Here is a 26,021-nt window from a genome sequence, read left to right as displayed (position 1 = left end):
TAATCCAACTCAACTCCATTCTCAAAATCGAATCCGAATCCAATTCAATCCAATCTCCAAGTCCAATCAAAATCCAGTTGCTTCCAACTCCAATCCAAATACAATTAAAAACCAAATCCAATCCAAATCCAAACCAAATGTAATCTAAATCCAATCCAAATCCAATTAAATCTGCCTACAATATCAAAATCCAATCCAAATCTAATCAAATTCCAATCCAAATCCAATCCAACTCAAATCTCTACATCCAATCCAAATCCAATCCAAATATAATCAAAATCCAATTGAAATCCAAATCAGTCCAACTCCAATCTCAAAATCGAATCCAATCCAAATCCAAACCAAATCCAATCAGATTCACTGCTATCTCAAATCCAATCCAAATGCAAATCCAATCAAAATCCAATTCCATCCGACTCCATTTAAAATCCAATTGATATTTAATGCAAATCCAATCCAAATCTCTCAGCTTTGGAAACTTCTCACTCCAGCATGTACCAAATACATTTAGTTTACCTCGGAGTCCTCTCGCTCCATTGTTTTTCTCGAATACATCTGGCATTTTTTTTTCTCTTCTCGAAGACCTCTCGCTCCGGCATTTTTAAGAATTTGTTTTTCATGGAGACCTCTCGCTCCATTTTTACCCCTAGGAGACCTCTCGCTCCAATCTCTTCATTTCGAACCATTGCTTTTTCCTTCATTCAAAACGGTTCCGGAAACTTCGTCGTCGTTACACCACTTCATGAAATTACTTCTGCCATTAACATCCTCACATCGAAATTCCTACACTTACTTTCGACCCACGTGGCTTGGCCTATGACCGCCATTTTATTTAGCACTGTTTTCCAATTGAATATTCCTAATCCATTTTTTTTTAAGTTCAGTTCAGTTCAGTTTTAGGTTCACAATTTTCTCAGTATATTTGACCGCTTCAATACTTACGGGAGCATTACCACGCCATTGTAGTAACGCCAAGCGTGTTTGGCCGGTATCCGCTGAATCCAAAAACGCTGGCGCTAACGAACTAGCGAAAAGTGCGTCTAATCGCTTTAACATTTTCCAACAAACTGATCTCTTCGTATCATGGCAGCAGCTACGAACCGCTTGATACCGATACACCACTTCCCCTACCGATTAACTTCGTAGACCACCGTCTTCCCGACGCGCAGTGGTCACAGTTGATGCGCTCTCTTTCCATCCCACATTCTCTATAGACGCATGACATACATGGACATCTCGCTGTTGCGAACCTCACGAAGCCGATCGCTTTGTTAACTTCGTGATCTGAACATAATCTACGAAAACACATGCGAACGATTTCGGCAGTGCTATGGCTACCAAAATCATTTTACGAGGCATCATTTCCTTTTTTTTTATAGCAGATTTCGGTTTCACCATAGACACGCTAAAATTTTGTAAGTCATGTCTCATATTTTTATTCAATATTATTATTGGAATCTATATCTACTACAATATTTATTTATAGATGTGTTGAAAGGAGTTGACAAAGTAGTTTCTTCGACATTTCTTCAACAATCAGTAGGGAATTAGAACGGCAAAAATATTATTATTTATATACGTGATTACCAACTCTTTTTGACGTTGGATAACGTCTTACGGCAACATATGGGGGTACAATTCAGAAAAACGAAAAATTGAGCATGTAACGAAAAATGGTCAGGTTTTGACCGCTAATAACTCAGTCATTTATCGATAGATTTTCAATATTTATCCATGAATCGATTGGAAATTTATCTACGCGTCGATCCAAATGGAGGACACTATTGATTATTAGCAACAAACTATTGAAATATCGTAAAACGTTGACCCCTTTCTTATCTAACCAATCACGTTCAAGCACATTTTTCTGTTCTGCTTCCCACTATAAAAGCGCACCGCACCCTGCTTCTTCCCTCATTCTTCTTTTTGCCGTCAGACTGTGAACACGGTCGGCGAGCAAATTTCGAGAGTCATTCGCGTCCTCAGTTCAGTTTTCAATAGGACGCGAATACAACACGCATTAGAACCGAAGAACCACGCATTTCGGAGCCGCAGCAACTGAAGCCGCTCATTTGAGTGCACCAGCCAGCATAATCGTTTTCGGCCAGAAATCGTCGCTACCAGCCAGTGCTCCGCTGTCATTGCCATGCGGGAGGCTAGCGCGGTCATTCTGGTTCATTAGATCGAGCGGCACAGCCGTCACCGTCCGTGTAATATTCCCTAATTTGTACGAGATGGCTGAAGAAAATCGACCAAAGCCGCTTGTTGAAGCGCACATCGTCATCCGCACCGCAAATCTCATCGGGCGATGCAGATTGAAACCAGTGCGCCGTCAAAATGTGTCCGTGTTACGCAAATTCAACAACTCAATCGGCCCTTTTGAGAGCCAACAAATGTGTTTTAAAGAGTTATTTGTATAATATTCCCTAATGTGTTTACCACATACTTTCTATAATCTCTTAATTCATCTCATAGCATCATACAATAATTGATTTATTACGAATAATTGACAATACGGCAATTTGAAGCTGTTTCCGAGGATGCGGCTGCAGTGCCGTCGGGTTGCAATAACAGCATAATGCTAATCTGTACATCCCTTACCCAGACATCAGTTTCATATAGCCTATTTCCCAGATAAGAAAACGAAGAATATGAAAGGAGGAGCATCATCTGCTATTCTAAGGGTATAAAGCATCCCTCCTTCGTTGAATCTGGTTTCATTCTGTTTTCGCTTTCGAGCTGGTAAGAGCTCCTCCAAACCTGCTCAGCTCCTCGCCACCAGAGGCAAGCTGTTGTACGAGATGGCTGAAGAAAATCGACCAAAGCCGCTTGTTGAAGCGCACATCGTCATCCGCACCGCAAATCTCATCGGGCGAGGAGGATTGAAACCAGTGCGCCGTCAAAATGTGTCCGTGTTACGCAAATTCAATAATTCATCAATCGGCCCTTTTCAGAGCCAACAAATGTGTTTTAAAGAGTTGATAGTGTAATATTCCCTTTAATACATTTGAAAAACAATTCTTCAATATAATCGCCTAAGCTTCTGAATACATGTAAAGTGATTATTTTGTATTAACGCAAAATAATAACACACAATGTCTATAATAAATCAGAATTGACATGCAACAAGTAGTGTGAAAATTAATTGGATTTTTAGCAAATGAAATGTTTCATAAGTTTGTGACTGTCTCAAGCCAGCAAATAAAAGAAGCTAACGTTATCCAACGTCAACTTGGCGGTCGTATCTCGGAAACAACCTCTTACTTTTTTGTACCTAGAGAATTATAACATATTGTATATCATTAATTTTAATTTGTCAAATATTGTTGAAATTCCGGGTCTCGATCTCAGGACCTTCCGATTCATAGGCGCTTACTTCTGTACTGCTCCAACCAAGGTTATGTTAATAAGCAGGTTGGAAGCAATATTTGAAGGAAGGATACGCTAATCAAATATGTTGTTGTACATGTGTTGCTTAAACATCGTTTACGCATTTTAAAAAACAAACCTGTCTATATATGTCAACAACATTGTTGATTATTAGTTGTGAATAATCTCAAACGCAAGACTTATTCAAACTATCTCATTAGTGTTCAATAGTAGACGAATAATCGTCTATACCAATGAAGTCCAATGCAAGAAAAAAAACTAAAGTTGATTAAAACTTGTATTTGAGCTTCAGTGATTGTTCATCACATATGAAGCTGCAAACACTCTTCTTCGATAGTTAAACAACGACATGCCTAAAACTGTGTTTAATAAACTTTGAACAGAAACTTATTGGTGGTAAAAATGCTGAATAAAATTGTTTACGCAATTTCAATATAACTGCAGTTCTTCTACTCAATAATAACACCATTGCTCGAAATTTAGTGCGGCGATTGCTTTTTTGAACAATATTCTCGGTTCCAATCCTTCGAAATATTTAGAAGAAAACATTATTCCATTGCCGTGTTGATCCATTTTAGTGTTTTGCATTTTAAATGCATCAACTTATTTCAAGGCGAACATTATTTGGCTGCCGTGTTGAGTCTTTTAAAAGCTATTTCAAGTGTTGTTAAACATTGTATGAGTCTGTTAATCAACTATGTGTTTCATATGGAACAACAACTTCTATTTTGTTTCTAACAGCTCTTCTTCTATTAATATCAAGAGGATGTAAGACAACCAAAATCTTGATAAAATGCATTCATTACCAACGTTGTTAAAACTCTTATTCAATCAACTTTCAAAAACACATACAAATGAGGAACTGAAGCGATGTCAAGGTTATATGCAACGTTTGATCGTCATATTATACAACACATACTCTTATTCAACTGATGTGGCTATTATAAAATGCTAGTTAAGCAAACATGTTTATTAATTGCCCTGAATTGTTTCTCGGGAAATGACCATGTGAACGGCTTTCTTGTACTTGAAAACAATTTTTGAAATTTGTATGGAGTTTCAAATAAAAATTTTTCCGCTAGATTTTTTTTTTTCAAACTTCGAAACGAAGTAGCCGGTTCATTCTGGGGAATGGTTTCCAAAGGAATGTTATAGAATCCTTAGTTACACCACGTTACACTTACTTACTTACAGCTCGGCTTCAGATGAATCCGGAGTATGCTTACCTTCTAACCCATACTTACTTAATTACTAATTTACTTGAACTTACTTACTAATGCCCATAGAATGCAAATATCACCCAACATTGTTGCCATTATTCCATTATGCCAATTTCAATCTTTTCAGCATCCTATTCTATATTGATTGATTGCTAGCCATAAAACTGTTCACCATGTTCGCAAACCGTTCAATTTTGTTGCACACATCGTGCAAAACCTTTTGTCCAAATGCCACAACATGTCACAAAGAACCGTACTTAGGCAGCAAAGCCCAATAAAATTGATTGATTTACGGACCGGCGATGAACCGTTCCGCGCATAGATACTCACTTCAAGAAGCACCCGCTATCCTCGCAGTCAAACACCAGCTTCAGCTTGCCGCCCTTCTTGATCTCAGTCTCGGTGAAGGTCAGGTTATTGTTAAAGCTATCCTCCTTAGAGGTGTACATGGACTTTGGCACCTTTCCGCCCCAGCAAAGCTTCTTCTCGCACTTGGGATTGCCATCGTCATCCGTCTGGCTTCCGCCAAAGTACTTGGGAATCTGCGACGCCGGGCACCGGTCCAGGATCGCCGGCAGCCACTTGTTCTGGTCCGATTTGTAAATTTTGATCTTGTCGATCGTGTACTCGCCGAGGAACTTCTTCACCATGTTGTACGCAAAGGCGAACACTTTCGGCGCGTTGATGATGTAACAGCACTTCAGGATTTCCGGATAGTTCGCCTCGTACATTTTGATCAGTGAAATGACCACCTCGCTAGCCGGTCGCCACACGTACTGCTTCAGGTTGAAGTTCTCCATGTCGAAAATGACCACAAACTGTCGACAGTTATTATTGTTCATCTTTTGGCTCTGTTCGTAGGCCAGCTTCATGTACCGTTCCAGGGCTTGTAGTGTCATGCGGACAATGTCCGCCCGGGAGACCGTGTGCAACAGGCCCCAGATATCGAACCCGGCAAACGGAATGATGATAATCGGCGAACCTTCCCGATCGAATCCGCTCACGCCATGTGGGGCCAAGTCTATCAGGATCTGCGGTGTGGGCCACTTGTCGATCTCGTCGGCGTTCCAGCGTTCGCGAAACTTCATCGACTCACGCAACATCTTTTCGGCGGCCTCTGGGTTCCACGAACGTGCTGCGGAAGATTTGGAATAAATTAAGATGCATTAGTGATGAGGCGATAAGGCGTTGTTTTAATGCAGTCGTGTTCGTTGTTTACGACTAATGTTGGTCAAATTAACAATGCGCATTTAATTTTGCACGTGAGAGATTCGGGTAAGTGGTAAATTTAAAGGCGTACAATAAACTGATTACATTCAAGGGCTCAGAATTATATCAGATTTATAACAATGGGCTATGATGCGGGACTTACAATTTCATAAGATTAATTTCCAAACGAATGTGTTTAACATGACTCGTTATAAGTTTGTGTATTAACAAGTGTTACAGTGGGATTCCGTTTTTGGCATGCTCCGTTTTTGGCATGCTCCGATTTTGGCACCCCCCGATTTTGGCACCCCCCGATTTTGGCAACAAAATGGATCCGTTTTTGGCAACATTTTTCAATACCATTAAAGTTTGTATTTTTTTTTGTGAATATTATCGTGTCTGTTGCTTTAGTCATTTGAACAGCATGTCACCTCCACACCGATTACATTCCAGAGCTCCATTTTCGTCGATATTTCCCCAAAACTCACCAACTACTGAGGACTCGCGTACACGCTTATGTACTTCAGAATGGTCATTGGTCATACATTGACAACGTTTCATGAGGCCAATAATCTCCACCAGTATCTCAACTAAAGACTCTTTTCTTAGGCATTCATATTGAGTGTCCAGCCCACTTGAGTCTGCCAGTAGGTGATACAATAAAAAAACACAAAGCACCAGCACCGACATAAGAGCATAATCTATGACTCACACAGAGTTACAATCATAAATCTTGTCTCATCTTTTTGACTCACTGTCTTTATAATTATGGATTTACAAACATAGCGCATGTAAAAACACACCGCAATAACATATACAAATATGTACAGCAAAATGTCGTGCATCATAACTTTCAATAAATTTCATTAAATAACATGACAAATGCGAATACAGTCCAAACTACAATTTAATCTCAATAATATCATTGAAGCGTGCGATAAATAAGACTGAGAGTGTTTTAACTATTTGTCTGTGGTATTGGTGTGTATATTGATCTCTCTGCGTCAACTATTTAAAGCTGCGTTTCCTTTTTTCTATAGACTCTGTAAGGCATACGTGTCTTAACATCATCAAAATGTTCCTTACGAGCTGAGTCTATGAGATTCCTAACTGTATCCTGGAGAATCCTTAAGGGATTCTAAGTTCTTGTGGGAAAAGAAATTTTAACGAATTCATGAGGATATCTGCAGAGAGTAGTGTTTGTTCCGTTGAATCTGTTGCATGCTCCTTTTAAAGCGAGCGGCGGAATCCGGATCAATTGTGTCCAATTCGCGTTTTTCGAAAAAAAAAAACGAAAACAAAGCGTGCGGGTGAAAAAAAAAGAATCGGCGCGTCAGTAGTGTTTGATCCATTGAATCTGTTGCATGCTCCTTTGAGGGCGAGCGGTGGAATCCGGATCAATTGTGCCCGTTCGCGTTTTTCGAAAAAAAAAAAAAGAAAACAAAGAGTCCGAGTGAAAAAAAAATCGACGCGTCAGTAGTGTTTGATCCGTTGAATCTGTTACATGCTTCTTTAAGGGCGAGCTGCGGAATCCGGATCAATTGTGTCCAAATCGCGTTTTTCGGAAGAAAAAGCGAAAACAAAGTGTGCGGGTGAAAAAAAAAAGAATTGGCGCGTCAGTAATGTTTGTTCCGTTGAATCTGTTGCATGCTCCTTTGAGGGCGAGCGGCGGAATTCGGATCAATTGTGTCCAATTCGCGTTTTTCGAAAAAAAAAAAAAACGAAAACAAAGCGTGCGGGTGAAAAAAAAAAGAATCGGCGCGTCAGTAGTGTTTGATCCATTGAATCTGTTGCATGCTCCTTTGAGGGCGAGCGGCGGAATTCGGATCAATTGTGTCCAATTCGCGTTTTTCGAAAAAAAAAAAAACGAAAACAAAGCGTGCGGGTGAAAAAAAAAAAAGAATCGGCGCGTCAGTAGTGTTTGATCCATTGAATCTGTTGCATGCTCCTTTGAGGGCGAGCGGCGGAATTCGGATCAATTGTGTCCAATTCGCGTTTTTCGGAAGAAAAAAACGAAAACAAAGTGTGCGAGTGTAAAAAAAAATCGACGCGTCGGTAGTGTTTGATCCGTTGAATCTGTTGCATGCTCCTTTGTGGGTGAGCGACGGAATCCGGATCGTGTCCGGTTCGCATAGTAACCGCACTATCGGTATCGATCATTCGTGTATATGTTCACGTATTCATTTAAAAATATATCTTTATCGTTTACCAAAACGAATCCTTTCCCATACCCAAACTCCCAGTGTTTTCTTGTGGAAGTGCAGATGACTCCTCGGCTTCCATAAAGCAAGTAACACGTCAACATTTCCCTCCCATTCCCAAATTGACCTGCATTCGGACGCAGCCGGCGCCGGTATTGTTTGTTATAATAATGAGAGCACCAGTACTTACACATTGGAGATGCTACTGATCCTGAGTAGCATATGTTGGTTCCCTGTGTAAGTACAGCTGTTCTTGCAATAACGGAGTAGCAACTGCGGGCGGTCAATCATGCTCATGCTCATGCTCAATTCATGAGGATATCTGCAGATTCCAAGTGGACACTGAGGGCTTCTTGAGGGATCCTTAGAGTGTATAAATGGTTATGGAGAATTATGTCCAAAATCTGGTAATTCCTAATAAACACTAGGGCGTCCTGTAAATTTTAAGCGGGATAATGTGAATTTCTAGTGGTATTTTTAATATTTCCGGCGAAAGCTTGGGGGTTTTTGAAAAGGTTCTCAGAGGAATTTGAGGTGTGCTAGTGGTAGCCTAATAACAATAAACTTAAAATGTTTTTTCATCGGAGACTTGAGAATTTTCAGCAACATCGCCGCGGAATTCCTAGATATTAACTCCTAGCAAAATTCTTAGCAAGATCCTGAGAACTCTATGCAAGATCCTGCGGATGCTTGGAAAGATGCTTCATAGCTCAGAGCATTTTTCTGTATATTTCTTATGAGAACCTGAAGATTCCTATAAGGTTCATGAGGTTTCATAGCAGGATCCTGTAAATTTCAGTTGATTTCATAGGGTAGGTGTAAAACATATATCGAGCTCAATAAAAAAATTATTTCAAGTAAAAATTAAATTCTACAGAATTACAAGTCACATTTATGCATCATCTCATCTTTATGTTTGCCTTTTTGATTGCAGTCAACCGTTCATTATAAAATGCTTTACTTTATCAGAAACATAACTTGAAAGAGCAATTCTAAACTTACCGAATCTTTCAAATTTTACGCTTAAGTCCAAAAGTTAAACTGATTTTAAATGTTCATTCAATCAAAAAAAAAAAAAAAAGCTAATGCCGTTTCGCAATACCCAGCGCTTTTGATTCGTAAATACGTCTTTATAAGAAAACAAAAATATTTTTTTCGTGTTCTTTCATAGTTTTAAGAAAATGTCTAGTTCTTGAATAAAGGTCACTTATAGCGATTATTGGTTTTACAAGGCCCTTTTATACAAAAATTAAATAAAGCTTCTAAATATAATTGAAGACGTTGAGGCGTAAAAACGCCACCAGAAAAACGTTTGCCAGATTTAACATTACGGGGCTGTAGATTCATAGCATAGTATAACCCTTCGGAAAAATACTTCGAAGTGAACCTTTTCGAAGTCTCAAAGCCTTATGATTCCATAAAAATGATGTATTAACATTGTAATGATGTTTTCAAAACCAATAATTGAAAAATAAAATTTGGAATATGGGTTCCGATTTTGGCAACTGAAAATTTAAACTTTGTTGCCAAAATCGGAATTCCACTGTATTATTCTTCGACTGCCCTCCAGCAAACTTCAAGAGGGGCCTTATCGAGCTCGCGGTCATCCAGCAACGCTGCCTCAAGATGCTGCGGGTACGCATTGGCGACATCTGGTTGTTTCAGTCGCGCTAGATTGTATCGAGGCGGACGTTGGTACTGTACATTGTTCATGACGCATAGTTTTGGGCGCAGTTCCACTAACACCAGATAGTGATCGGAGTCAATGTTAGCGCCACGATAGGTTCTGACGTCGTTTATGTCGGAGAAGTGCCGTTCATCGATCAAAACGTGGTCGATTTGTGCTTCCGTCTGCTTTGGTGATCTCCAAGGATATCGGTATGGAAGGCTGTACTCGAAGTAGGTGCTACGAATGGCCATGTTCTTGAAGGCGACGAAATCAATTAGTCGTAAGCCGTTTTCGTTCGTCAGCCGGTGGGCGCTGAACTTTTCAATAGTTGATCTGAACGCCAGAAGGACAACCACAGCGTTTAGATCTCCTATGATGGTTTTGAAGTCGTGGCTTGGGCAGCTGTCGTTCTCGCTTTCAAGCTGCGCGTGAAAATAGTCTTTCTCATCATCAGTGCTTCCGGAGTATGGGCTGTGCATGTTTATTATGCTGAAGTTGAAGAACCAGCCGTTGATTCTCAACTTGCACATTCTCTCATTGATCGGCCACCACCCGATCACGCGCCTTTGCATATCACCCACCATTATAAAAGCTGTTCCAAGCGCTTAGAGTCCTTCTCTGGCATTCGGCCGATGACCAGCCACCCCTGACATGGGAAACAGACGCTGTTGGGAGCCGCTCCTAACATGGAGTACAGATGCTCCAGATTGCAGAAGCAAGCCCCCCTTCCCTGTCAGCATACGGGTTAGTTACCCGATCTTCCCTAAGGTAGCTCGTACCCCGGCCGGTACCGCGAGAAGGTAGGGATTAGAGTTGCTGGGCAGGAGACTAAAGACCGTATAGAGGGGTCTATTCTATTACGCGAGATACCAATGGTAAGCCATGCCCAGCATTTACCAACCAACATGGGTTATATATATACATATATATATATATATATATATATATATATATATATATATATATATATATATATATATATATATATATATATATATATATATATATATATACAGGGTGTTTGGTTCCATGTTTTTAATAATTTGAGGGTCGATAGGTCTCCATGAGATATGAAAAAGTGCCCATGGAACATAGGGTCGCAAATCACTGCTAAGTGAGTTATTCACGATTTTAAGATTTTCAACTTGTTCATCTTTGAAACCTCATATCTAATTAACTATGCGTCATACATTTAATCTCAGCGCATGAATCGAAAGCTTATGATCTAATCTATCTTAGTTTCTTGGACGTAATTTTTGTAGAAAATGATTCAAAGGCTCAAATTACGAAAAGTTTGCAAAAAGTGACGGATTGAAAATCTTAAAATCGTGAATAACTCACTTAGCAGTGATTTGCGACCCTATGTTCCATGGGCACTTTTTCATACCTCATGAAGACCTATCGACCCTCAAATTATTAAAAAACATGGAACCAAACACCCTGTATATATATATATATATATATATATATATATATATATATATATATATATATATATATATATATATATATATATATATATATATATAGATATATATATATATATATATGTATATATATATATATATATATATATATATATATATATATATATATATATATATATATGTATATATATATATATATATATATATATATATATATATATATATATATATATATATATATATATATATATATATATATACCCTCATAAACTCTGATAAAAGACGAATGGAAAATCATAAAGTTTGATATCCGCGTTTTGGCGTGTACTTTCCTGGATTTTTTCGCAAACCATATTTTTATAATCCAAAATCAAATTGAATCATGTGAAATTTTAGTTTTTCTATGAATTTGAATAATATCTTAAGCTACCAAACTACTTCAACGATGTATGTCACAGAATAGTATTTCAGCAAAAAATAAAACATTTCAAAAATATTACACAAATTCCTTCAAAAACTAAGGTGACATTCCATGCCCATTTTCCAATTATACGTTGATTTTATGTAATGCAGGGGTTTTCAGCCTTTTTGGCTCGTGGAGCACTTTTTGAAATAAAATTGTTACGCGGAACACCTGTTCATCATCATCACTCATTTTGAAGTCTGGATTTTTGTTACACGCTTAAATTAACCCTACATACCAACTTTTTTTCGTTAAATCCATCAAAATGTTTCCGCCTTTCTGAATATTTCTGCTGTTGCTGAATTTCAGCAATTTTTACCGGTTTTCAGACATTTGGTTGGCTGAATGCTTTAGCTTTGTTTTATTTGATTGACCATTTTTTTTTGTTTCAAGGTTAAACTGGAACAATCATGCAGTTGTACGAAACATTATTTGAAATCGTACGAAGCTCGTGGCTTCAAACCGTAAATTCTTTGGAAAATTTTCCAACTTTTGCTGTTAGTTCGAAGAACTGAACGTGTTTCTGTAGCGAAATAGTTTTTGAGCTCTTCTTAATGTATCTGAATGGGATAACTACAAGCTCTGCATTCTCGCAAATATTCATAATTTTGATTGCAACTCGTGGCATATTCCTAATTTTGTATCAAATTGTCAACATTTCGATTATTCTCGAAATTCCATGTTCCTCAGATTTGTTTCGACGAGTATCAAATCTTTTAAACCCTGAAAATTTCAAAATATCCTGTCAGGGATTTTTTTTCAGGTTCAAGAGTTGTTTTCAATATAAAATTAAAAAAAATCCATTTTTTGCAGCTAAGACTATCCCGTACAAAATGTATGGGAAAGTATTCAACGACAGAATATTTCAACAATGAGGTCGAAGACATTATAAGATGAATATAAACCACCTCCTGATTTCAAAAGCACAAATCTAGAGAACAAAATAGTGGTCTTAAATGAAAATTCGATCGATTGGTTGCAACCAAAGAGTTACAAAACGATCAAATTTTCAGCGCGATGGTTTGCTTTGTTTTTTTTTTTTATTTAAACTCTTGACAGTTCTAGATTTGACTTAGTTTAGTATAATTTAAAGTGTACTTCAAAGTAAAAAAAAAAGTTTAAATAATTGAAGACATTGATACAAATATTCAAAACTGTCGCGGAGCACTTGCCAAGGCTTCGCGGAGCACCAAGTGCACCGCGGAGCACGATATGAAAACCGCTGATTGTAATGTATCGCTTGAGGAACTTACATTATTTTGGAGGAAATAGGAAAGTAGGATATGTGCACAAAATAGTCAAACTAATACGTGGCCCTCACGTTACCACATGGTTGCCATCTAAAACAATTTGGGTAACTCGGTGTTATACGCCTTACCCGGGGAATATGCCCCTTTTCGATATTTACCGGAAGCATCATTTTTTACCCCAAGAAAAAAATTCAAGACCTGATAACTTTTTTGTTTCTCGGTATTTTAGCACCATTTTTACACAAGTTCTCAAAAAACTCTTCTAGTTTTAGAATCCGTATCAACATTGATTATTGGTCATCTGGATTCAGAGATATTCCGAAATTCTTTGGAGGACCGACGCGTAACCATAACCCACGTATATATCTCAAGCTACAGAATTTTTATCGTATTAGGATATTCACTCTTTGGAACAATACAATAATGAGAGTATGTTCTGAGAAAAAAAAAAAAGAAATTCGGTGCTGCCGTCTTCGGTAATGAGCATTTATGTTGCTGGTACCACGCTGGCCAAATAAAGATCTTGAAAACTTCAAAAAACCTCATATCGTAATTTTCAGATATCTCTAAGAATACTGCCGTGCGGGGTAACATTGTTCCTAGGGGGTGACTTTGACCACGTAATTTGTGGATGCCGCCTAATAGTAGTTTTTGCAATTTCTCATCGTTATAGGCTGTTTTTCATCACGCCAACCTGTTATGAAACGGCTTACTTTCCTGCACTGAAGTATGCAATGCGGGAATAGTCATCACGCAACTGAAATCAGTGCTGTAATGAATCATTACGCAATGCTTTCTCATTACGCAACTGATTTGAGTTGCGTAATGAATCATAACACAACATTTTTTCAAAAATTGTAAAATAACAGTGAACGCATCCCAATATGATTTCTGATACCCTCGAGGGGTCTTTTGCGAAATTGCAAAAAAATGTGTACGCAACTCGTTGCAGAACTCGATTTTTACAGCACTCATCGTAATTATCCTACTCGGCAAGCCTAGTAGCCACGATTAATGCGTTATATGTTAAGGTTAAGTTAGGTTAAGTATATTGAAAACGTTTTTTTTTTCTCTTATAAGCAGGTGAAATCAACTCACCTGTAAAAAATCTGAACTGCTACGGCAAATGAAATGTAATATGTTGTTAACAAAATTGTAATAAAATCTTAAATTTGTTTTACCAAATTAGGATGATAGTGTTGCCTAATAACACAGAACACCTAGATATAAGAAATAATGAATGTAATGTTTGGAATGATACTAATAAAGAAATTAAAAAAAAACCATAGATTATTTGTGGCATAACTATATTGCAATTTTAGGGAAAACTTTCCGTTTTACGGTGCAACGAAAAGCTACCGCAGCTGTCACATCACTGATTTGCACTGGTGAATCATCAGTAGGCTTCAATGATACCTTGGAAACCGTCTTGATGATCGTTGTTTGTTACTATTTTTCCAAGCGTTTTCTCTTTCAAGCATACTATGATTGAATTGTTTGCTTCAATGATGGAATGATTTCAAAGCCTGCGGTAGAACTTTGACAGCTGCGGTAGAACTCTGCGGCTACCGCAAACCGGAAAATTTTCTTAACAACCGTAATAACATCAATTTCAAATACAGTCGCCTCTCCACATCTCGATATAGGGCCGTGCACAAAATTCAACCTTTCTCTTTCACTCTACCATAAATGTGTAAACAACAAAGCCAGTAAACGTCAAAATCCCGTACAAAATCAAAACAGGGCAGAGGCCTATTGAAGGGACCATCGAGATAGGGAGACAAAGATCGCATTTTTAATGGATACTAGATTGAAAACCACTTCGTAACCAGGAAAATAATAAACAAGCAGACGTCACTTCGTGCTCCTGAACTGTTTTGAATCATAGAAATCGGGTCTAGTAACCTTTGATAATGGGAATATCGACATACGGAGAGAAAACGGGAACGAAGATCAACCAAAAACACATCGAGATAGGGAGATATCAAGATATAGATGATATCGAGATACGGAGAGTGAAAATGTATGCAGAATGAAGGGACCGAAGAAATCATCGACATAGGGAGAGATATCGAGATATAGAAAATCGAGATGTGGAGAGTCGACTGTATGGACCCAAGTAGGTAACCACCAGGCACTTAACGCCGAAGATAGTGCTGTCACAGGGCTAACAAATCATTTAACAGTTCCATCTGAGCACTATATGACCGATTTGGTCAAATATACGTTGTGGTTATCTGAGGACGAATAAAGTGCCTCAGATCAGCTACACTTACCTCGTAACCATCGCAGCAGATAATAGTCGTCATGCTCTGGTTTCAACACGTCTGCCACCTGTCGCCGAAACTGTAACAGAAAAATAGAAACGAAGAATTGTAAATTAATGAGGTATTCCTAAAACAGGAAATCGGTAAAACTAGAGTTTTTCAGAGTCAATGTCACACGGAAACACCGAGCCAATCGGCCCTTTACGGACGTACGGCTTGTACCTTGAGTCCACTAACTGCCGATAATAACTGGTTCAATACCGAACGTTTAAGTCCTGCTAAGCAGTTAATTACAGCGTCTCAAATTACAACCTCACCTCACCGTTTTTGAAACGCGTGAGGAAAAGAATGCAGCCAGTAGCCAGCCGGTTACATAACGCTAATCTCCAATCATACGCGAATGTCCTTGAGCGTGAGCTTGACAGTTTTAATGGACACCGGGCATCGAGCCGTTTCTGTATACTTACCAGTCCACACGGTGCTCCTCAGATCGATATTATCAGTAAAACAAACTTCATGAAATCAGTGCTTACCAGTCCTTGCATGTCTGGATCGTTAATTATAGTTACAGTATAACTTATTTGTCTTTGGTATAACTCTGAAGAACAGCCTGATAATAAGTCAATAAACAATTTAGTCTTTAACAACAAAACCCTTCCTTAGCCGAGTGGTTAGAGTCCGCGGCTACAAAGCAAAGCCATGCTGAAGGTGTCTGGGTTCGATTCCCGGTCGGTCCAGGATCTCTTCGTAATGGAAATTTCCTTGACTTTCCTGGGCATAGAGTATCATCGTACCTGCCACACGATATACGATTGTGAAAATGGCAAGTTTGGCAAAGGAAGCTCTCAGTTAATAACTGTGGAAGCACTCATAAGAACACTAAGCTGAGAAGCAGGTTCTGTCCCAGTGAGGACGTTAATGTCAATCTCTTTTTCTGATAACAACGGTCTAGAGAGCACCGTCATTACCGCTACTAAGCACACTCAAATCGTTTGATATTTTCCCGCGATACATGAACTTCACCTCGTGCAGGTGGTAAGGTAAATGCGATTTGGTGATTATTTCGATCTTAGCAAAAAATTGTCACTCTCTGGTGCAAATTAATTACCGGATGCAAGAGCAAGAAGATGTGCAACTCATTAGTCATCCAGCGGTGAGAAGGCGTAATGCCCATCTTTTAAGTACTTATATCTACAAGGTATCGCAGTTGTTGTGTTTTGTAAAGTGCAAACGATCTTCCCTGATAATCGCGCAATTTTCTCCCTGACTTTTCACCCTTTGCCAGGGCTAGGTTAATTCGAATCACCGCCACATACTACACACCAGAGCTGCTGCTGCTGGATCTAACGGTCAGCCGCCGTCAATAATTATTGTTAGATTAGCCCTCCATTACTGTCGACAATAATTACATAGCGGGAAGGGTTTGCAAGATGGATTAAGTATCTATATAGATACACTGATGACGATGACGGCGACGTCGGCCAGCTGCATCGACTGTCGTCTAGTGCATTTCTCTCTGATGATGAAATCGGATATATTTCTGTAAGCTTGATCTTGAGAGGTTGTATTTGAACTTGACACACCTTTTGGAAACAAAACCCAAGAATAAACTTTGAATGGATTTGAAAAACCCATCAACTCTTACGTGTAACAAATTTGATTCGTTCCAACAAATCTGAAGGCTATTCTACAGTTCTTGCTCTTCTAGAAATAGAATAATCATTGGACAGTTTCTACAACATTGTTAGAATAATCCAAAGTTATCTGTCAAATCGTACACTTCAAGTTAATTCTCAGAACTCCAAGTCTGAAACACTTGGTTTCAAACTTTGTCTTAAGAACAAGCTCTTGACCTTCAAACAAATTTTCAGGCCAGCCATGTTGTATGCTGTACCAATTTGGACCAGCTGTTTTAATACCAAGAAGAAAGCTCTGCAGACGAACTGAAATAAAATTTTGAAAATGTTTCTGAAGGCCCCACCCTGATAAAACACTAATAAGTCACACAGAATATCCAATGTGGAAAAATTGGAACAAATGTCGTATTCTGGAGTTTATGTATAACTTGGATTTGAACTTCGTATTTTAATTAAGAGATCACGAATTGAATTTAGTTTCAGTAGCGGTACCGTCATCGGGGGTCTTAGTTTATTTTTTTTTAATAAATCATTGTAAAAAGCTTGTTATTTGGAAGCTGTAGGAAACTTGAGCGGAAAATTATTCTCTTGATCTGATCATGTTGCGAATTAATTCTAGTTTCTTTGGTCCAATGTCAAAGGTTTCGCATGAACGTATTCTCATATTCAGAAGAATATTTCATATCAAATTACGAAAATGGCCTAATTATCATACGCATTTTTGGCACAATATCACCCCCGACGACGGGAGTACCAAACGTTCTTTAATTGGGTGATTAATACTACCTATTCAAATCTAGAAATGAAACTATTCAATTATTGTTTAAAACATGCTAAAATCAGCCATTTTTTGTAATGGATTTATTTCAAAAGTATATATTTTATTATTGATATTATCCCTTTTATGACATATAGTATTTCTAAGGTGTCTCATTTAAAAAAAACCTGTTAAACAGTTCTTACCAAAACGCAAATTTTTAAGAATTCAATAGTTTATCAAGATTCTTTGTAGAAATTATACCTGATAAATCTTTTGAGATTATTCTATGGATTGCACTAAAAATTCCTAATGAAAAATTCGTCCAAAGGTACCACTGAATACACATTTTAGAAGGGATTCTCTCAGAAGTAGTTGTACTTGAAGAGTGTTTAATTCTTACTAGACTTCATTCAGATGTTCTGGAAGTTTTCAAGGATTCGACCAAGAATTTTGGTAAAGCCACTTATAAAATTATTCTCCACAAAGAGAAGGGATTCATCAAGCATTCCTTTACAAATTACCCAACAGACTTCTTATTACAAGGATTTGTTCAGTTTTTGATTTTTTTCAAAGAATTATTTCTGAGATTCCTTTATAAAGTTCGCAAGAATTCCTAAGATCATTGGTAATTCGTCATGGATTAGTCCTAACATTTTCCTAGGTATTACTACTTGGACTCTTCCAGTACCGTAACATTGGGTGAAATGTATCAGTAGAATTTAGCATGCATATTCGGCGATCCGGAGACCATAAATTTAGCTATTAGAATAGTATTTTTTTAATAAACTATCATCCCTTTAACTGGTTTTACTGGATTCATTGAGCTTAGGTAGAACTGTTGATATATTTTTTTTCAATGTCTCATTAAATGGGGCTTTCCTTAGCTGAGTGGTTAAATTCCGCAGCTACAAAGCAAAGTCATGTTGAAGGTTTCTGGGTTTGATTTCCGGTCAGTCCAGGATCTTTTCGTAATGGAAATTTCTTTGACTTTCTTGGACATAGAGTACTATCGTACCTGCCATACGATATACAGATGCGAAAATGACAACTTTGGAAGTGCTCGTTCTTATGAGCTGAGAAGCAGGCTCTGTCCCAGTGAAGACGTTAATGCCAAGAAGAATAAGATCTCATTGAATATTCTGTTTTTTATCACACCAATCTGTCATGAAGCACTGAATTATGCAGTGTCATGCAGGTCATTACAAAAGGCAGTTCAGATGTGTTGTGACTTTTACGCAACGTTGTTTTCATTACGCCACTGTTTTGAATTGCGTAATGAATAAATAAATAAGTAAACATAACAATCTTCGGAAATTTCAAAATAATGGTAATCGCATCTCAATATGGTTTCTGATACCCGTAAGTAGGCTTTTACGAAATTGCAAAACAAGTTGTACGCAGCTCGTTAAAGTGCTCAATTTTTAAATCACTAGTCGTAGTTATCGAACTCTATAAGTCTCGTTGGATAAATGTACAATTCGTGCTGTAAAAATTATCATTCTGCCACTTGTTGCGTAAACTACTACTTCAGCACTAACATTATTATGTGTTAAACGTTGTACACATTTTTTTTTTGATTTGATTGATTGGATCATGAATCAGGACGAGGGCAAACGGAGGATATCAGTGAAAAACCCGGTCGAGCATTACCAGCTACAAAAAGCCCGAGTATGCCGAGTACATGCCGGAGAAGCTTTTGGGCGAAATGGACCACAGTTGAGCGCTTTTTAGTGTTCACGTATCGGCTACTTGTTTGCGAACACTGCAAGATGTCGTTCCGAACTTGGAGGATCATTTACTCACTGGATGTCCATAAGATTAAGGCCTTCTTGGATATTACTGTAAAAATCTAGTTTAAATGTAAAGAAGCTTTAATAATAAAGTTCCGTTAATACAGACACTTGTCGAAAGATAAGGGGTACCCATAGACCAGGTGGACAAAAAATGGGTTGTTCCAGACACTCTTTGTTCAGCTCGTAAATTCAGCTTTGTTCATTGCGTAAAAAAAATTCCAAAAATTGTATTAACCGTACACGCAAAAAAATTGTGTGGTGAAAACTACCATTTTAGGGGGTTAACTTAAGCGCTCGCACCGGCAATTTTCAGCAGACCAGAAATCCGCTTGATTTTACTATGTCTGTAGTCGAAATCAGATTGTTGTAAATTATTTCTGTCAAATGTACCAGTAATGTGGTGGGATGTACCGTAAACATAGTAAATTGGTCTGAAATTGCATGGTAGTTTCAAGAATGGGCGTAGTCAGCTAAAATAGTAAGTTTTACCACAGATTTTTTTCCCGTGTAGGCATTAGAGCTGAAAGACAGACAGAGCTCAACTTGTAGACGATAAGAGCTCCAAATATTCTAGCTGATTTCGATGTGTATGGCATTGTTGTATTCCATTTTAAACATGTAGTGCATTTACACCCTGAGCAGATTTTGGAAGGAACTATTGTTGCTAGAGAGTAGGCGATTGGAATTTACCGTCAAACAATGTTTTCAATTTCATGGCATGCTAGTCTGTTTTACCACAACAAAGTAGCCAGCTGTCATATGTGATTCCAATATGGCGGAATGAGCGATCTCACACATTGAACTACCTTGATATAGATCATGCTGAGATGATCATTCATTTCAGAGCAACACTGCTTTATTGCTTTAGAACATAGTAGCCTGGATTACTTTGATCTATTCTACTCGCCAGGAGCATCACTGTTGCCTGCCAAGCAGTTGGTTGAGCATGCAAAATGCAAACCAAGTTTATGATTATGAATAGCAAATTATCCTGACTTCCAATCAAAACGCGGTCTTCAGTAAAGTTGTAGTTGAAAGGATTTCACATGAGTGGAGTTTGTTCACGTAAACATAGAGGGCTGAACATGAAAGGTTGGTGTTTTCTATAGTAATCTCCATATAAACTTCAAATGACGTGTGCACAGTCAAATTGCTTCCGAATCATTTCAAACTTTGGGAAGATGCTATTTACTATAATATAAATTGTTCAAACATAGGGGAGCCAAAATTTCAAAATTTGCATCACTCTATTGACCACCCTTGTGATCAATATTCGGTGATATTGAAAATACCGTTTTTTACAAAAATCACAACCCCTGATGCCTCATATACGGGAAACTCCTACAACTCGTTTACTTTTTGAGTTATTTTAATATATGAAAAAAACTTTCAACCGTGGAATACGCCTAAATGTAGGCAATTTCCTAAGGTATTTCTAAATTCTTAATAGCAATTCGTTAATGTTGTCTAATTGAACATCCTAATGAGTGTTTTGACAACGGAATTGTTTTCGGCCAGTGGCGTAGCTAGGGTTTTGGGGCCCGGTGCGATGTTAAAATTAAGGTGAATGCTGTTTAAATGTGATGTGAATGTACAAATCGACTGTTGAAAAGAACGATGACCAATTAGCTTTTGTAGAATTATGACTAAAGTGATGAACCATGTGTTGATATGCTGATAATGTTGTTGTAGGCGTGCAATGACAACAATGTCAGTTAATGAACCTACAGTTCTTCTTTTCTTGATTCTTGTCCAAAAATACAAATTATCGAGAGGACTTCCATGGAAGTTGAAATATTAGTTGGCGAAGTAGCTCTGGAAAGCAATGATTCACATACAGCTTTAATTGAGAATGTTAACATCTCCCAAATTTTGAGTTTTGATTGATTTTTCAATTCTTGATGAAAGAAATGCCTTAAATTAATAAATTGACCCTAAGTATGCTTCAACATATTACAAAATGAACTCCAAAGATTTCTTTAGGAGGATTAAGATAAGGTACCATGGGGTAAGTGGATACAGAAAAATCAATAGTCAACTTCATTGTTATGTACAGCTAACGTTAATAATGTAATTCAAACTTGTTTATATGCATGACAAATGAGGGACTATTATACTTCAAATCGTCAATTATTTTGATTTTTCTGATTATTATCTATTGAGCATGAGGGACTTGAAAATTTGCGCCAAATGATCCACTTGCCCCACCATGGTGGGGTAAGTGGGTTACCTATAAAAAAAACTCTATTCTCAAAACAAATGTAATGTAATCATGTTTAGTATGAATAATATTACTGTCATGCTTGTTATACGTGCTATGTTATATATTTTGATAGCTTTAAAATAATAAAAATAATTATTTTATCTAAATATCATGAAAAATATTTGTACAATAGTTTACACTTATTCGAACAAAAACAAACACTGTAACTAGAATATTTTGGAGAAAATTCATCCATTTTATACACCTGAGTTATACAAAAGAATTGAGGATTATTGCTAACGATGTTTTCGAAAGACACTCGTAGTTTAAAAACATTAATTACATTTATTTTTTTAACATATTGAAATCTTTTTATTCTATTTATGGAAATATTTATATCATCTGTCTAGAACAATCGATATGGTCAAAAAACGTTCGATAATATGCTTTCAGGTGGAGAATTTGTATATTTTGCTCTTTTGCATTTCAGCTTAGAAAAACCAAGAAGAATTATGTTTGAATTTTTCAATTTTCATTTTTTTTTGTACTAGAAAGACTGTACAACACTTTTAGGTGGAATAATTGAAATTTTCTCAGGTCAATTTGGCAAATTCAAGCTAGGAATGAAAAATGTAAAAAGAAATCAAGTTGCTGTAAACATTCGACACTTTGAGCGACGTTCGTTTCGTTGCCATGGTCAGCAGTCACAGCAAGAGCGGTAGAATGAACGTCGACAAACACAAAAAAGTGTCAATTGAATGTCGTCTGATACGAGAAAATTTGCATAAATCATAAGTTTTGCATATAATTCAGATATCGGATCATAAAAAAAACATGGATAATTTAATCTTGTCGGTTATGTCGAGTGTGACACACATACAGTGAAAGCAGAACAGAAACAAACAACACCATAACGCTTCCTAACATAGCTATCGTGGTCAGTGGCTTTCAATTGGCATTTTTCTTTTCGACATTCGTTTGATCGCTCGTGTTGTGAATGTTTAAGCGAAGCGCTGCCGAATATCGGCGAAAACGTGTCGACTACCGTGATTGCTTACAACACTGAAATCAACACTTGATGACACTAAAGCTTGTTCAAATCCGCGTAAGTAGTCTGCCAATATTTGATAACATTAGTTGATCCACTTACCCCATCCCATTAAAAAGTGCGGGTAAGTGTACCATGACCAATATATCTGTATTTATTTACAAAAATTACATTTTTTTCATTGTGATTCATACAATTAGAACTGAAATGTTCACCATGTGTTGAAAAAACTAATAGAATTCGATTTTAGGCAGAGATACAATGGATTTTTTATCGACAGAAAACAACTTTGAAATGAATTGATTTTTGCAGTCAACAAGTTTGCTTGTGTTAGTGCACGTGTGGTATCAGTTTTGCAGTAGTATCAGTGTGTACGTGAGAATATAACCTAAAATGAAGCAGAGGTGTAAAAACATTCGGAATATTAAAGAATTTATTCTTATTACGGACGAATGATCCACTTACCCCACTGCTACACTTCCCCCACGGTACCTTACCTTAAGAAATTCAAATGGAATTTTTCTTACGATAAGAATAGTAGTTACCTCAGAGATTTCAGTATGAATTCCTTCAAAAAACCTTTCAGAATGTTTTTTAAGAAAGTCATAAGTACTCCAGCAAGGTTTCCAATGATTTTACCATCGTTTTCTCAAAACTTCCATCAAACCCGTTTATAACATCATTAAGATTTCGTCATGTCTACCTATCTCAAGTGATATTAATTATTTTTCCTTTTGACTTGGTACCTTTTATCTGTTCGTACCTACGGTATTTCTGAGCTATAAGTACTGGCTGCAGTTGGTGCAGAAGGGGGACTTCCCGAACTGTGGACTGATTAACATATTATTTTATACTTATATTTACAGGATATAAAAGTGGCGACGAGGATCATGGAAAGCGAATTGCCAATTGTATCTATTTTTGAAAGTGTGGTGAAATTGCCAATTTGAGTTGAACCAAATTGTTCTTCAGAGCTGACGAAATTGTCGTTTTTTGTGAACATATTTGTTATTTTGTGAAGCGATTGCTGTATTGAGATGAACGAAATTGTTCTTTAGTGTTGCCAAATTTGTCAAATGTAATGTTGCGCAGTGAAATCCAATGATTTGAATGTTTTGTTGTAGTCATGGAATTTGCATATTTGAGATAAGATCGTGGAATTCTTTGTATATATTTTCGATTATTCGTTGTAAGAGTTGTTGCAACTTGTAAATGGCTTTTAAAGAGTTATTGGAAAGTTTCTAAAGGGGAAAGAACTGCCATGTCTACCTATCTCAAGTGATATTAATTATTTTACTTTTTGACTTGGTGCCTTTTATCTGTTCGTACCTACGGTATTTCTGAGCTATAAGTACTGGCTGCAGTTGGTGCAGAAGGGGGACTTCCCGAACTGTGGACTGATTAACATATTATTTTATACTTTATTTACAGGATATAAAAGATTTCAAATTTCAGTAATGGACAGAATAAAGTACGCATTGGCAATTTTTCCATACAAAATGGTCAAGTTTGGAGATCTGTCCGATTGATCTGAAATTTTCACCACAGCCTAGATATAACATAGATTTTACTCAATTAAAATATCACTGCATTTGAAACACAATCTTTTAAATTATTGAAAATCTCACAATTTGCAAAAAAATGCATAAATTAATTTTGAAAATATTTCGAAAACAATCAGTTTTACCGAAAAATTATGTTCTGCAAACTTGTGTGTCTTATTAAATTGGACATTTTTTCAGAAGGACATATTGCTCTAAATATTTTCATTTAAAAATTATTTTTACTTTAAAATTTTGTCATTTTTCTCGGAATTTGAGATTTGCGATAACTTAAAAGTTCGTTAATGAAAAACTATGAACTTCTAGCCTAGCAAACTTGAGGTTACTTCTAAGCTGCTGTGAAAATTTCAGGTCAATCGGACAACTAGTAACCGAGATATAAGACTCCAAACTTGATCATTTTGTATGGAAAAACGGCCAATGCGTACTTTATTCTGTCCGGTACTGTAGTTTTTTCTCAAAGGATTATCTAGAACTTTCTTCATCGAATTATGAAATTATCAGATTTCAACCAGTTTTCTTAAGGAATTACTCCAGAGATCGATCCTAAGATTCCTTCGGGAATCGGTCTAGAAGTTCTTAGAGAAATTTCCCAAAGATGTCTTCAAATAATTTCCCCAATCATTTTCCCAGGAATGCCTCCAAAACAAAAGCAAGGAGGAGCTCTTGAGGAAGCTTTTAAATTGTTTGGAAGAACTACAGGGATAACTTCGCATAAAATGTTGGAGAAGTCTTTGGAGAGAAGCTTCATGAGGAATCCCGAATCATTTGGAAGAGGAATTCCTGGAAAAGTATTAAATATATTTCTTCACATTGTCCCTGGAGTAATTTGTGGAGCGATTCCTAGGATAAATATAGATGAATCTTTTTTATAGAAATCTACATAAAAATCTTGAATGGCAAACTGGAGAAACTGGCATAAGAATTGTCGTACATCTTCTTTGAAAAACCCCCAAATGATTTTTTTTAAGAACTGTAGAATGTTTTTTTTTCTTGAAAGTACTCCTGGATGAAGCTTTTGAAGATCTCCTATAGTTACAAGCGTTTTAGTGCTCATGTATTTCCTAGAATAAAATTACGAAAAAATTCCTTTAACCATCCCTTTTGGGAGAAATGGTGCTGAAATCAATAGAGAAATTTCTGAAGGAGTTCCCTGAAGTATAGGCACCAGAAGAGATCCTTGTAGAATTAACTACCAGAATTACTGAAATTTTCCCTCGAAGAATCTGAAAAGAAATTCCTAAAGAACCTGTGTAAAGATCGCGCAATAGTTTCCGAAAATCTCTCTGGAAACTCTTGATTCACTGCAAGCAGGATGAAACAAGAGTGATTGTATCGACATTTTGATTAAAAAAGTCTTTCAAGACCTTTCGTTAAAAATAGAGCCTCGCATTAAAATAGAGGCTAAGCCTATAAAAAGAAGTCTGCTATCAGCCTTGATTGTGTACAAACCGTGTCCCGAAGATGGTAACTGATTTATATTCTCAATTATAATAGAAATGAATATCGGCGAGGTCTGTAGCATACCTCCAAATCAGTTTCAGATACGATTACGGGCCCCGTACATTTAGGTAGATCCGTATCAATTACAAAATTGAACCGAGTTATCGAGAATGAATTTTCTACTAGATATTAAGGCTTCTCTAATCACTAATACCATTGATCATTGGGCCTCTACATATGACAGATCAATGTCACCTTCAAACTGAGTTTTCATCTGCTTGTTAACGTGTTAGTTTTCTAGAAATAAAATTTATAATATTAAATGAAACTCTTACGACGATTTGGGAGTCCCTATGAACTGGGGGCCCGGTGCGGACCGAACCCACCGCCCCCCTCTAGCTACGCTACTATTTCGGCGATGATATTTTTAGTACCAACCGCATTTTCTTTGCTCATATCGTTTGCAGAACTAATGTGAG

The 26,021-nt window shown here is 37.2% G+C and overlaps 1 protein-coding gene across 8 annotated transcripts in view; it reads right to left on the bottom strand.

Moving 5' to 3' along the window:
* The window catches only part of LOC5572751 (SEC14-like protein 2), a 111,939-nt gene that overhangs the window by 18,162 nt on the left and 67,756 nt on the right, over nt 1–26,021 (bottom strand). For all 8 annotated transcript variants that reach the window (XM_021841930.1, XM_021841933.1, XM_021841932.1 and 5 more), the window contains 2 exons: nt 15,106–15,175; nt 4,941–5,745 (listed from right to left, as the gene is read on the bottom strand). In XM_021841930.1, coding sequence (XP_021697622.1) covers nt 4,941–5,745; nt 15,106–15,175 — 875 coding nt within the window. The remainder of the gene's footprint in view (nt 1–4,940; nt 5,746–15,105; nt 15,176–26,021) is intronic.

Source organism: Aedes aegypti, chromosome 2, assembly GCF_002204515.2.
Source record: "Aedes aegypti strain LVP_AGWG chromosome 2, AaegL5.0 Primary Assembly, whole genome shotgun sequence".
Lineage (NCBI taxonomy): Eukaryota > Metazoa > Arthropoda > Insecta > Diptera > Culicidae > Aedes > Aedes aegypti.
The sequence above is the reverse complement of the archived record's forward strand: the minus strand, read 5'-3'. Positions and strand labels throughout refer to the sequence as shown.